Genomic DNA, 14,223 nt, shown 5'->3' on the forward strand with positions numbered 1-14,223 from the left:
CAGCTCCAGGTAAGACACAGTCACTCCGTGGAGACATGTTTGGAAATGTAGCAGAAAAACCAGACACAGTTTCATTGCAGGTTCCTTCTCTTTTATTTTTGAAATTGTAGACATACTATAACCAAAGAAAGGTGAATGTGTAGACCCTTTGAAGAACAGAGGGCAAGTAGGAGTAGGGATAGAAATTAAGATACTGATAAACTCGTAATGATGGAGAATTGATCCATTGGTTGAGGTGGTCAGAGATGAAAGGAAAGTTTAATTTGCAAAGAATTATATACCAAAGGAATCTGAAACACGACAGAAGAATGACTCAAAGCAAACTTGTGACTGAATATGGTATGACAAGAAAAAAAAACATTGATATCTTGGAAATTACTGAATAACAGCGGATTGTAATGGATCACTTTATGTATGGATATTGACTAGAAGGCAAATCAGGCTGACTATTTTGCAATCAGCAATGAACAAGCTTTGCACATACAACATAAAAACAATACCTGGTCCCGACTGCTGATAGGATCATCAGTTTTTCATTGCAAAGTTTAGAATCAAAATAAAGAAAACAGAAAAAGTCTCCAGACCAGCTAGATAGGAGTTCAACAATATCCCATATGAATATGTAGTGGAGGGTTTTATTATAATGTTATAAATGATGGCTTTGACTTCCACAATCCCAAGATAATCATACCAAAATGCTAAATTGCAAAGACACACAAGAACAAAAACATTGAATATCAAAACTCCTTAGAGCTGTGGATCCAGAAATGAGTACTAACATGGGTTCTGCAGGGGCAAGTCCAGGAGTTTGATATTGCAGGTCCTGGTATTTCAGAGTTTTTGTACAATCATACTGAGATTGTGGAAGGTGATATTGTGGTCCTTGATAATATAATACTAAATGTAGTGGGAGGTGAAGAACAGATTTATGGGAACAGCTCTGGTGGATGGAGTGCCTGAAAAACTATGGATAGAGTTTGACAATGTCCAGGAAGTGGCAAAAAATATTCCAAACAGAAAGTAGAATTAGAAGGCAAAATAACTCCTAGTGGAGGCTTTAGAAATGGCATAAAAAAACAAAAGGCAATGATGATGGAGAAAATGTTGAACTGAATGCAGAGTTCCAAAAATGAAAAGAACAGATAAAGATGCATATTTAAAGTGTCTTATCATAGTTTATATATACATTGCAGCACTTTGTAATGTAAGCGCCACAATGTATTTTCCACTCCATTTTACAGTGGCCAATTTCTTAATTAAAGGTTTTGTAAATATTTTACTAAGGATTGTCCACATAGTTATAGTGTATTTGTAAATTTTATAGAGAAGGGATTTATTCAGTATTGGTCTTGACATCTATCGGGTATTTTTCCAGACTATCTGGAAATCAGAATTATTCTTTAGTAGTTCAGTGTTTTATTTAGTAGCAGGAATATAATGCCAGAGTTTATGTAAAAAAAAAAAAAACCTCGGTCTGATTTTTTTTTTTCAAAAAGTTTCACTGAATCGATGCGATAGTGTCCAAGATAATCGAAAAAAAGAAAAATAAAGCAGCGTGATGTGAGCAAGTCCAAGATTATGTAAATATAAAATAGATTAAAGGAGTTGTTCCACCCTGATGGTATATTTAATTATAACTTAAAATGGGTATGCACATGGGTGGAAATGGGATGGAGCCAGGCAGAGTCATGGATAGTGTAGGGGGGTGTGCCTTTGGTCTAGTTTTCATCATTGTAAAAGGTAGCAACCATAATTCATGTACTTTAATGGATGGGGTCCCATTGCTGTGCTATGGGGCATGGAATTAAATTCTATGGCCATACCTCCATGATGTCCCTGTGTTGACATCACTATTTTGTTGATGTCACACAGAAAAAAAAAAAGGAAGGATTTAATTTCAAACATCTCTCAGTGTTTCAGGTGTTAGTGGCAGGAACATGAGCCATGGCACTGGAGGTACCACCTACCATGGTGGTGCATAAGGTAAGCACAAAACTGCAGTAGAACACTTTAAATGAGCACGCAAAGAACTGGAAAAAAGATAACAGTATGGGAATCATAAGAGATCTCTTAAAGAAGACTGGCAATGTTACAGGAAATTTCCAGGTATTAATGGCCATGACCAAAGATAAAGGGTCAGAGACCTAGCAGAAGATATTAAGAACAGGTACAAGGAATATACAGAAAAACTATTCAAGAAGGATCCAAACATCACTACCAACAAAATGATAGGTTTTCTAATCTAGAGACACACATGCTGAAGAGTGAAGTCAAATGAGCCCTACAGAGCTTTACTAATAACAAGACTGCAGGAAGTGACAGAATTGCAGCCAAACTGTTTAAAATATTGCACACTGATTTTCTTCCCATGCTGCTCATAATTTGCCAGCAAATGTTGAAAACACAATGGTCACCGAATTAGAAAAGGTCATAGGTCGATCTGTATTCTAATTCCAAAAAGGGCAATACTGCAGAGTACTCAATTACCAACAACTGCACTTGTTTCACATGCAAGCAATGTTATGCTTACGATCCTGCAAGCTATATTCCAGCAATATATAAACTGAGACTTGTCAGATGCACAAGCTGGTTTAATAGATGCTGTTGCACCAGGGATCATACTGTCAACACCAGGTGAATAGCAGAGAAAACAGGGGAATATGAGACTAAACATTTTCTTTTGCTTGACTGACTTCTCTAAAGCCTTTGATTGTGTGGACCATAACAAACTATGTCAAATCCTTAGAGAAATGGGGATAATGGTCACCTTATTTGTCTGCTAAGGACTGGTTCAAGATTGTGAAGTTAGTGTGACATGGGATATACATACAGTCACCTACTTATTTAATATGTACACTTGTTACTTCATGCAAAATGCTGAATTAGATGCATCAGATGATAGAATTAAAAACTGCCAGGAGAAATATGCAGATGATTCTACTCTGATGACTGAAAGTAAGGAGACGTTTAAGAGCCTGTTAATGAAGGTGAAAATACAAAGCACATAAGCTGGGTTGATCAGTATTAATAAACTAAGAAGGTCAGTCACTGTGTGGCAGAGAGGGCTAAAGACCTGATTACATCTCAGTTGATACACATTTGAGTAGTGGCACAGGCACCTACAGGAGATGTCTGTGGAGGATGAGCGTTACTAGCTGCAGCTGTCATCCCAATCCAGGGGGAAAGGAGGTGGCTCTAGCTCACAACATGGGTGGTATCTAGCAAAAGCACTAAGTATCTTATCCAGGGAGCTTGAGCCTAGCAATCCCACACTGTGAGATGAGGACTTTCCTCAGATTACATCTCTAGCTCAGCTTGGAAGAGCCACCATAAGGGAGGGGAGGTTCTCTGCCAAGTGATAGGGTAGTCGGCCAAGCAGAACTAGCAAGGATGGTCTGTTCCCTTCTATCTGACACTCACCATGAGTAAATGAGTCAGTGGGGAATGAGGGGCAGGAGCAAATGGGCAAGAGGGCACTCGCCTGTCCAGAAATCTTTAGCTCCTGCTACTACAGAACAAATGAACTGATGGAGAGCAAACAGAGGCACCAAGATCTTTGCAAATGATGACTGCAGCCATGAAATTAAAAGATACATGCATCTTGGAATGAAAGCTGTGGTAAATCTGAACAGCATATTAAAGAGCAAAATCACCTATTTGATCTGCACAGTTAAATCAATGGTTTGTGCCAGTAATGACATATAGCTATGACAGCTGAACTATAAGTAAGGTTGTGCTCTGTAAAATTGATTCACCTGAACTGTGGTGTTGGAGAAAATAGAAAAGAATTCCTTAGGTCGCAAGATGATCAAATCATTTAGGCCCTGATGCTACGAAAGTTAAACCTAAAGGAAGAAGAGGGTTGCAAAGGCTAAGATGAACCAAAGATCCTTGAAGTCACAAAGAGCTGGACTTCATTAAATGACTAAGCAATAACAAAAGTACAGCAGTCCAACAGTTTGGTTTAATGTCCACTGATATACTTGTGCAATTATACAACTAAAAGCTGGCCAAACTGCATAGAGGTAGGAATTTGTGTCACCACTGACCACTGGCCTTTGTTTGGAAATGGAATTGGGCTGCTTGTAAGACTGACCTGATGGGGATGGGATGAAGCAGTGAATAGCTACCTTTCATATTCCAGGAGAGAGGCTCAAGGGATACCAATGCCCAAGTGATCTTTGTTAAAGACTAGTCACCTCACAGATCATCCTGACAAGACTTGTGGAGGGTGGGGGCAATGGTATCCAGGTGTCACTTCCCTAGCCGCTCCTTCTGCTAGGGGTTTATTAAGGCCATCTGCTCCATGAATGCAAATCCCATCAGATACCTTGCTCCCAGGAATAATTAAAAGGTATGCCATCAACCTCTCTTCCCAAGGAATCAGACATCCTCCCAATGAATGGATACATCTGAGGTTCCTGGTAAGGAGTAATCAAGGATGTAGGAATGGGTGTGAGTAGAAACCTGGGGAGTAAAGACAAGGGTTATGGGAGGGTGACAGAGCTTAGCAAAATAAAAACAAATCACCAACATGTTTTTGCAGTTGAAAATAGTGCAGATAACTGGGGAAAGAATGTGACAAGGATAATCATCTCAAAAATCAGTTTAGTTTTCTCAAGATAAAATAAAGGGCTCATTACAGTGTCTTAACAAAAAAAAAAAAACAAAGACCTATTATAGAGTCACTGGAAAATAGTGGCACTATGAACAGGCATTCTAATATCTCTTGACTGCTGACATTTTAAGTCATTTGAAATAAGATCCTACAGGACAGGGAAAAGCATTCTAATCTAATTTGCTGTGGATGCATTGTGCATTATGGGAAATTAATGTTTTCCTCAAAAATAAAATCATATTAGCAGTATTAGCAAGTTCTGTAGGGAGGTAATACTGCATATACCATCAAGATAAGATAAAAATATATATTTTGTTCAGTTTCTGTCCATACTGGTCCCTTAGGTTAATGAAGAACACACTGACTGATGTTCATCAATTCCCAAATGTCTGTCCACTTCCATGTTTGACATTCATCTCTCTCTCTCTCTCTCTCCAGTGGCTGTTAGGTAGAGTCTAGAATTATGTTGTTTTTATGTATGGCTACAGTCAAATGAAGTTGACTACGCCAGGATTATAACCACCCTACCACACATCCTTCAAAGTTGTCACTACTCTTTCACAGGTGGCTACAGTTTCACATATGCACATGCTGCCATATCTGGCTCCCATCTTAATAAACTGCATATCTTGCTTTTGCTCTTTCAAGGCAGATTATGTTTTCACAACTTCATGTTAATATGTTCATCGACAGTTTGACGCAAACTTAATTTAAGATACTAGAAAAATCCAGTAAATACTACATAATTTATGGTCTTCACAGCCACAGTGTAACTGAAATGCAACTTTCTGCTTTAAACATTAACCTACAAGATTCCCTTCTACAGGTCATCAACTCAGATGCCCAGGAACCGAAGAGCTGTCACCATTCTCCTGAAGAGTAAGATTCACAGAAGTGATCCTTCCTACGAGTGTAGCAGCTTTATGTATACTGGCTAGGTGTAGATATACTCTGTATAGAGAGAAAAACTGTGAGAAACTACTTACATCAGAAGTTAATGTTCAACAAAGACAATAAGGTCACTTTCTGCCACATCTTTCTCCACTGCCATTCTATCACAACCAGTGCCAAAAATAAAGCTTACATTAAGAAGGCAGGTTTCTCAACATAACTTCAAGGGCATGCTTGACTGTGTTTTTATTAAATGAAGAGGTATCAAACCCGAGACATGGGACTCTCTCAACAAATTTTTCATTTTTCCAGGGAAAAGTAATAATGATTCTGCTCTTAAGGCATTAATAATGTTAGCTTGATACTGTAGAACGACAGTCAGCTTATTCAAGTGCACTGTCATACCTTCCATCGTAAGTGTAAATACCCAGGTCTTAATGATAGTAATCTCCTTACCATACACACATCATATCAAATCTTCCAGTGTTTAATGCAATTCATTTCCTTGACAAGCATCACCCTTAAACATTTTCCTGAAGTTGAAATCATTGACTTGATATCATGAAAGACTGAACCCATAATACTTACTGCTTATATTTGTGTATACATTACTATTTTCCATTGTAAGTGCAGCAAAAGGAGAGTCTTGTTCATAGGTTCATACTAAGCTAACTGCCCTTGCGAGCCATTTTAAGCCTAGCCAGTTATCCCTTGTGAGAATCAAACCCTGCAACTTGTGTTTCTAAGGCGAACACCTTAACCATTAGGCCACCCTGTATTGTAATAGAACAATTTGTCAGCTATAGCTCACAGATGGAACACCCTACATTGAAAACTGACACACAATGATCTATAAGTGAAACCATAATGTTAAGTATTTTGCTATTTCTCTAAAGAAGTAGGGGGGTTGTGACTGCCCAGAAAGCTTTGCTGCTCTGTGTAAAGTATTGGCAATACCTACAGTGTCATCATTTTTGGGTGTGGTCATCAGGGTTGCCACCTTTTCAAATGCCCAAAGTGGGACATTTTTGTAGAAACATCAGATTTTGCAGGGCAAAACATACCCACGGCCAGTACAAAAGACAGAACTTCTCTTTTTTGCCAAAATAAAAGCTTATTCTTGTAGCATTTGAGTTGCTTATTCTGTTTCTTATAATAATTAGGTATTTCAGATAGAAAATAACTGTTATATGCAACTATTAAAGAAAATATAGAAAATACTTTTGTCCTAAAATCTCAGGACATTTGCTATTTCTTTCAATTTTTTTTTTTGCAGGACACAACTACCCAAAGTGGGACAGGTGGTAACCCTAGTGGCCATATGGAAAAACTAAGATGACACAAACTAAAATATCAGAAAACGTCATAATCTTTGTTTTGTTTTCAAACCACTTGTAAGTTTGACATCAGGAATATATCTACAAATGAAACTGGCAGTAGATCACAGATATATGTGAAATATATGTTTCACTGCTCAATGACCCTCACTAGACCTGTCAATAATGAGGTGCTGCTAAGTCAAAGGTACTTAAGATTACCAGAAATAGAATGACCAGGGGGTGAGAACTGGCAGACATTTCAGGAAATGGATGACACTTAGAAAATTCAGTGTCAGTAAGCCAGAGATGAGTTATCACTGCACATATAATCTGCCACTATAGGTCCAACAGAAAAGACAGGAAGATGGAAGTCATCACAACTTTCAAATTATGTACAAATGAGACCTTGACACAAAAGCTGCATCTCAGAAAATGTGACTTTTTTATTGTGACATCTAAAGAATCAGATTTATGATATCCCAAATTGTGGTCTAACAAAAACTGCATTGATTGATCTGCTGTGGAAGAGATCTGCATTTAAGCATCTGCTTACTACTCTATTAAGAGCTGAATAACTATAAATTACATTAAGGAAGAGTTACTTAAATCTCAGCAAATGACAGTACACACACACACACACACACACACACACACACACACATGCATGTATACACACACATGCATGCATGTATATACACACACACACACACAAATTACTTTTAAAAAAAGTTATGAAATGTTTTTTTTTTCTACAGCTATATATCTGCTGTAGAATAAAACCAACCACAGCAGAAGAGATGCAGTAAGCTCTCCAAGAAGGTTTACCCACTTGTGACATAGCAGGCTTACATTTATATAAAACTAATCAAACCATATTAACAAGTTCACATTTACAAACATTATACTTCACATATACTGTTAGACATCATATAATCTAAGAAACATTACATAAATTATTGAATTCCTGTCTTATCAAACTTCTTTCCTCTTCCAAGACATTTTCTGCATGTATTATTCTCAAAATTTCCTTTTTTCTATGTAATTTACGCCTACCCTTTTATAAAGATCCCACTTCCTGTTCTTTTACCTCTGTTAAAATATTTACTACTTAAAGTATGGTTGGTTTAGATTTTGATTTCCATTTTCTAGTAACTGCTTTCTTGGCAGCCACCAAAATTAAGCTTACTAAGGCCTTGCTACATCTAGGTAATTCAGATCCAGTATTCCAGCTCAAAAATTAATTTCCTTAGTTACACTCATTTGCTCACCTAGTATTTCTGATACTGGTACACTGATGTTGATTCTGATGGCTACACTAATGAAAGAAATCAGATACCGCTGTGGAAAGCCTTAACACACAACATCAAAAGCATTTTTATGGTCCTTAATAACCAACATTTCAGTTCACCATACATGGCTGTATAACAGACCTACAAGAAAGTATGATTTAAAGAAAAAAAATGATTTCTGATCCTGATGAGTGTAATACAAGTACATTCAGAAAATAATGTTGTTTGACTGTCTTACTTTAGGTAGGAAATGAACGGTGTTGGTTGTTGTTCTGCTATCATCTCTACATTTCAGCTGGCAAGATAATATTCTCAAGGCTTTTTCTGTGGACTTTTTGAAGAAATCACTGGCTCTCTTGCCATAATTATCCTTCTACTATATGCAGTGTTACAACTATATAAAAGAAAAGAAAATATACATTACTGTAAGCAGTGCTTGATATGATTTGCAAGAGAAAACAAACTTACATCTGAGTAAGTATAAAAATTTTAGATTTTCTTAAACATATCTACAAAACTTTCCCATGAGTAATACATTTTATCATACACAGTATCTCACTTCAAAAATACAGGCACATGTCATGTAGACATCTACATGAAAAATACAATGTCCTGCAAAATAACCTGCCATCAGATTTGAATTTGTTCTATTTAATATTAAACTACAATGGGTGATTATGATACTGATAAATATTATTAACAAAAACAAAAACATGCCAGGTTTTCTGAGCCAAGATGGTAACTTGAGTGCAGCATGTATTAGTTGCTTTGTTCTATTTTAATATTTTCTATAAGAATTGACTACCAAACTTGTTTCAATGTTAGAAGTAAACAACAATGTATATTTTGTCTCAGAATCAAATTATATTTGTCAAAAATTAATAATTAAAAAAATCTTGTTAGAATATATATCCACAGACCAATGGAAAGTTGCCGGTTTTCAAAAATGACTAGGCAAGATCATCTCCACAAAGAAGGATTTCAGGTAGATACTGTCATCCATAAAAGAAACATCTTTAAAATAGACAATATGGATAAATCAGTTAATTACTTAAAAGAGAATATCAACAGTCTGAACTTCTAAAAACTCTGATCCAATAACAAAATAATAATATAGACAGTACAAAGTTTAAATGACACTGAGGGAAGACTGAGTGAGTAAGAAAACCACAACAAATTTTTGCAAAAACAAAATAACTGGATACTGATGATATAATGTAAAGAGAAATATGGTTAATTTCCTCATCAGCTGGATTCCAAAAGTGTTAAATCTTCAGGAGGGCTTGTCATATGGTATATAGACAGCCCACTGATCTCTCACAAAACCTCCAGCTAAGGAAGGAGTCTCTTCCAGGCCTATAATTGTCAAATGCATCTCATGTCTGGATAAAGAATTTGCTATTAACACTGCCTAGGTTAATCCCCCTGTGAAAACTGGCAGTTCAAAGGTTGGTACTAGGCTATCGGACCTAGGGCCTATACAAGCCTAGCCATAAAAATTCCCTGGATATTTCTTTCCACTATATTTACTTCCCTGGACCCCTGTCTAGCAGGGCGACTGACATGATCCCTGGGGTGAATTTCCTATCTCCCATCTAATAGTCAAGGTTCCTATTGAAGAGGGCCAAGGAGGCGCTCTGCTTAACATGTATGGGCAGTCTATTCCAGAGTATGGGGAGTCTCTGGGTCAGGAACCTATCCCTCCAGCATGTTTTGTTCATTGTGATGACAATGCTTAGATCCCTGGAGCGTGTGGCTCTCACCGACTGGGAGTTCATAGGTAGGTACTAGGCTATTGGACCTAGGGTCTATATAAGCCTAGCCAAAGGTACCCTGGCTTTTGGCATCCAAGAAAATTATTTTACTGTGCCACTGTCGAGTAGAGCCACAAAAGTGATCCCCGGGGTGAATTTCCTCTCTCCCATCCAATCATCAAGATTTTTCTTGAAGAGCGCTAATGAGGAGCTTTGTTTGATATAGATAGGTAGTTTGTTCCACAGTATGGGAAGTGTCTGGGACAGGAATCTATCCCTCCAGCATGTTCTGTTTATTGTGGTGACAAGGTTTAGGTCCATAGACCATGTAGCTCGTAGGGATTGGGATTTCTTTAAGTGGAGCATGTCTAAAAGCTCTGGGTTTGACATAGCTTCGTGTGTTAGGCAGAGATCGCCTCTGAGTAGGCGATATGCAATGGAGTAAAGCTGCAGGTTTTTGACATGGTCTGCATATGGCATCTGTTTGAGGCCGGTAATCCTCTTTGTGAGGTATTTCTGTTGCCTTTCCAGTTGTTGTAGATGTCTTGTGAGGTACATACCAAAAGGGGCATTGTACTCTATAATGGGTTTAATGAGTGACGAGTAGAGGGGAACAATGACCTCTTTTTTCCTGGATGAGAAACCTTTTGTGATGAGGTGTGCCACGTAGAAGGATTTCCTGACTACTGTGGCGATGTGATTATCAAAAGAGAGACTACTGTCCACCTGTGTCCCAAGGTCTCATCACACTTTCAGTGTTAAGTAGACTACCGCCTATGTGGTAGTTCATGGGTACTGAGTTTTTACCAAAAGGGATGACAATGCACTTTTTGGCACTGAGCTTGAGGCCATGGCTTTGACACCAGGCATCTGTCTCAGCAAGGCCCTTTTGTAGGATGTCCACATCTTTTAGGGTTTTGATTATAGCTCCTAGTTTGCAGTCATCTACGAACTTCGTTAGCCAAAGACATTCTGTGTTGGCCTGTACTTCAGAGAAGTAGATACCAAACAGTAGAGGACACAGGACTGAACCCTGTGGTACTCCACTTGTCACTGGTCTGAAGTTGGATTTGGAGTCTGCTACTTTCACAGTGTGGGTTCTGTCAGTGAGCCAGTTGGCAACCCATCTTGTGACATAGGGATTTATACCTAGTTTAGTGAGTTTATCTATAATTCCAGAGTGGGGGATGGTAACAAAAGCCTTGGCGAGATCTAGATAGGCTGTGTGAACCACCTTACCCTCATCTACGGCTTTGGTGACTGCTTCAAAGAAGTCTATCAGGTTTAGGAGACATGATCTGCCTTTTACAAACCTGAACCGGGTGGAGTCCTGAGTTTGGAGATTACCAATGTCATTGTTTATAAGTTCCATGATGATACGTTCCATAGCCTTGCAGACCAGGCTAGTTAGGCTAATGGGGCGGTAGTTTCCGGGGTCTGTGGTGGCTCCCCCTTTGTGGAGTGGGATAACTATCGCTGTGCGCCATTCAGTGGGCACATAGCCTGAGGTGAGGCTATGACTGAACATGGTACTTAGGTGGGGTGCCAGTTCATTCTGTAGTTCATGTAGAACACAGCCTGGGATGTCGTCAGATCCCATGGATGCTGTGTTCTTGGCTTTGGATAGTGTGTTTCTTACCTGTGCAGCCGTGATTACAGGAACTTTGCATTCTTCTGGTATTGAGATGGGCCCTTTAGGGGATGACAGGGGGGTAAAGTTAGCACCGAACCTATCTGCCAGGATGTTGGCAATATCAGTTGCTTCTGTATATTTAGTGCCATTGTGCTATAACTCAGAGCAGATCTGAGTGTTGCCATTGAGATTCTTGACATAGCTATAGAATGCTTTGTGGTTGTCTTTATTGTCAGTGGCGATTTTGTTTTCATAACTAGCTTTGGAGGATTGTATGAGGGATCTCAGCTTCTTCCTGAGGCTGACCAGGGAGTTTCTCCAATCATGGGATTTTACTCTTTTTTGCAACAGTTTCTTTCTTCTGTTGTAGAGTTTGTTTATGGTAGGGGATCACCAGATTGGCTTCTTTTTTTGGAGGATAGCATCTTGGTTCTGTAAGGGATTGCACAATCCATGCACTCATGTAAGTGCTTATAAAGTGCATTTGTGTAGGATTCAGCAGTCGTACCTCTATTGTCCGTCAGCATGGGTGTCGTGAAGTTTGCCACTTCTGTCTTAAGAAGCGTGAAGTTGGCTTTGGAGAAATTTTTTACTGTGGTTTCCCTAATGCAGGGTAGGGGAGGGATGTGAATGTCTAGGGTGATTAGCTTGTGGTCGGATTTGACCAACGAGGAATTGACCTCTGGTGTGCAGCACTGGTTGCCCATGTTGGTAATAACCAGGTCTAGGATATTGCTGCCCCTGGTGGGGGTGTGGATAAGGTGATCCATAGCACTGGAATTTATGAACTCCAGAAAACGTTGAGCACAAGAGTTGGTACATGAGTAGCTTTCCCAGTTAATGGTAGGGTAGTTGAAATCGCCCATTATTAGGGTGTTAGGTTGTACCCTAATATTTTCCAGTGCATTAAGAAATGAGGAGTGAGAATCCTGGGGCATGGTGGGGGATCTGTAGCAAGCTACAATTTGGATTGCAGTCTTGCCCAGAGGTAGTTGCACTTGGATAATCTCGGATGCATTACGCTGAGCAACTAGCCTGGAGGTGTGGATATCCTTAATGAATATGGACACGCCTCCGCCTTTAGTGTTTCAGTCCAGGTTAGGTGGCCGATAGGTGTGGTATGAATTATAGCCTGGTAATGCAGGGGTACTCTCTGGAGCCTTGAACCAGGTCTCTGTCACTGCACAGATGTCGATGTTCTCCATTTTAAGGAGTGCCTCGAGTGAGTGCATTTTGAGGTTTAAACTTCTAGCATTGAGTAGCAATACCCTCAGATTCTTCTTGCCTGTACCTGTTAGGGTGGTGAATTTGTCATTTGAACCTTGCCTAAAAAAAGGCACTATAGGGGTGGCTAGAGCGTTAGACAGTATACGGAATCCCAGGGCCAACAGGTGCAGGCCATCTCTGGCAAAGCATCGTGGTTTGTCGATCATGTCATCCCAGGCAGACAGACACTGGATCCCCTTAGAATGACACCAGAAGCTTAGCCAATTGTTTGTCCTTGTACTGTGGTATCATTCTGGGTGATGGCAGGATGTTACTCAGGGCTAGGGTCATACCTGCCTGGGCTACAAGATCGGACAGCTCCTCCATGTCCCTTTTCATATAGTCCAAGGAGGTACATCTCAGGTCATTCACACCAGCATAGACAATGACAGAGTCATATTTGTACTTGTTTAGTGACCTGCGTGCATGCGTTATGTGGCAGATCCTGACACCCGACAGGCAGCTGACAGTAACTTTCTCCTTGTTTAGCCTGGTGAGTGGAACATCAGTGTGCCTGACTATAGAGTCACCTATGACTAGAGTGTTGGGTACGTTGTTATGCCTTATGGGCTGTGGCTGAGTGGCACACTGAGTTTGTGGGCTATGTGTCATTTGAGTTGTGTTGGGGGGTGGAGGTTGCTTGTGTTTCTGCTTTGGAGGTCCCTGTTGCTTGGGCAGGTTTTTACTGAGAGCCTCCGCGAACGTAGGTGTGTGTTTTGTGTTTCTATGTGCATGTGCTGAGTGTGGTGTGGTGCAAGTGTTTACCTTCTCCTCTTGACTGTCTAGTCCAGTCGGGTGAAGAGAGCTTTGCTTCCAGTTTGGCTATATAAGTGAATGTCTTACAGGTTGTAGTGTTGGCTGGTAGGAGGAGAGGGTTGTCTGTGTACATGAGGCAATAACTGCATTGCCCCAAGATGCACAGATTCATCAGGTAGACAGGAGAAAACACCAGGAGCTGACCCTTAGACATGCCTGGATAGGTGCTTATTTGTTAAGTACTAGAAACTGTTTTCCTCTAGACAGTGAGGAAAGTTGAGTGATGTAGTAATTTGTCGCTTATTTAGTGCTTACAATAAGTTCTGAACAAGTGCTGAGCTCAAAGAAAATGACGTGAGTGCTGAAACAAAACAACTGGCTAGTTCTAAGAAATAAAATTAAGCTAGAAGGCTTCCCTCCAACACAGAAAGGCTTGGGGGCCTAGATGCCTACAAATAGTCCTGGACACAGCAAATCTAAATCCAGACTAGACTACCCACAGGAAAGGCAGGAAATAAGCTTAGAAATTACTATTTTTTTGTTTAGTGGAAAGAGAGAAAGGAGTAGCAGAAACTAAGCTGATTGGCCTTCTCAACTGTTCCCCCTGTATTGGGTAGAATGAGGTAATGACACTAGACTGGGAGGAGGGTCCCAGATCAAATTTACAGCAGGGGTGGGCAACTGCAAAGCCACCAAC

The 14,223-nt window shown here is 39.7% G+C and overlaps 1 protein-coding gene across 3 annotated transcripts in view; it reads right to left on the reverse strand.

Moving 5' to 3' along the window:
• The window catches only part of LOC122802711 (cohesin subunit SA-2-like), a 1,740,876-nt gene that overhangs the window by 1,609,594 nt on the left and 117,059 nt on the right, over window positions 1–14,223 (reverse strand). For all 3 annotated transcript variants that reach the window (XM_044072465.1, XM_044072464.1, XM_044072463.1), the window contains exon 2: window positions 8,356–8,511. In XM_044072465.1, coding sequence (XP_043928400.1) covers window positions 8,356–8,399 — 44 coding nt within the window. In that variant the 5' untranslated portion in view covers window positions 8,400–8,511. The remainder of the gene's footprint in view (window positions 1–8,355; window positions 8,512–14,223) is intronic.

The sequence above is a fragment of the Protopterus annectens genome, chromosome 5.part0 (assembly GCF_019279795.1).
Source record: "Protopterus annectens isolate FY-2018-M chromosome 5.part0, PAN1.0, whole genome shotgun sequence".
Lineage (NCBI taxonomy): Eukaryota > Metazoa > Chordata > Ceratodontiformes > Protopteridae > Protopterus > Protopterus annectens.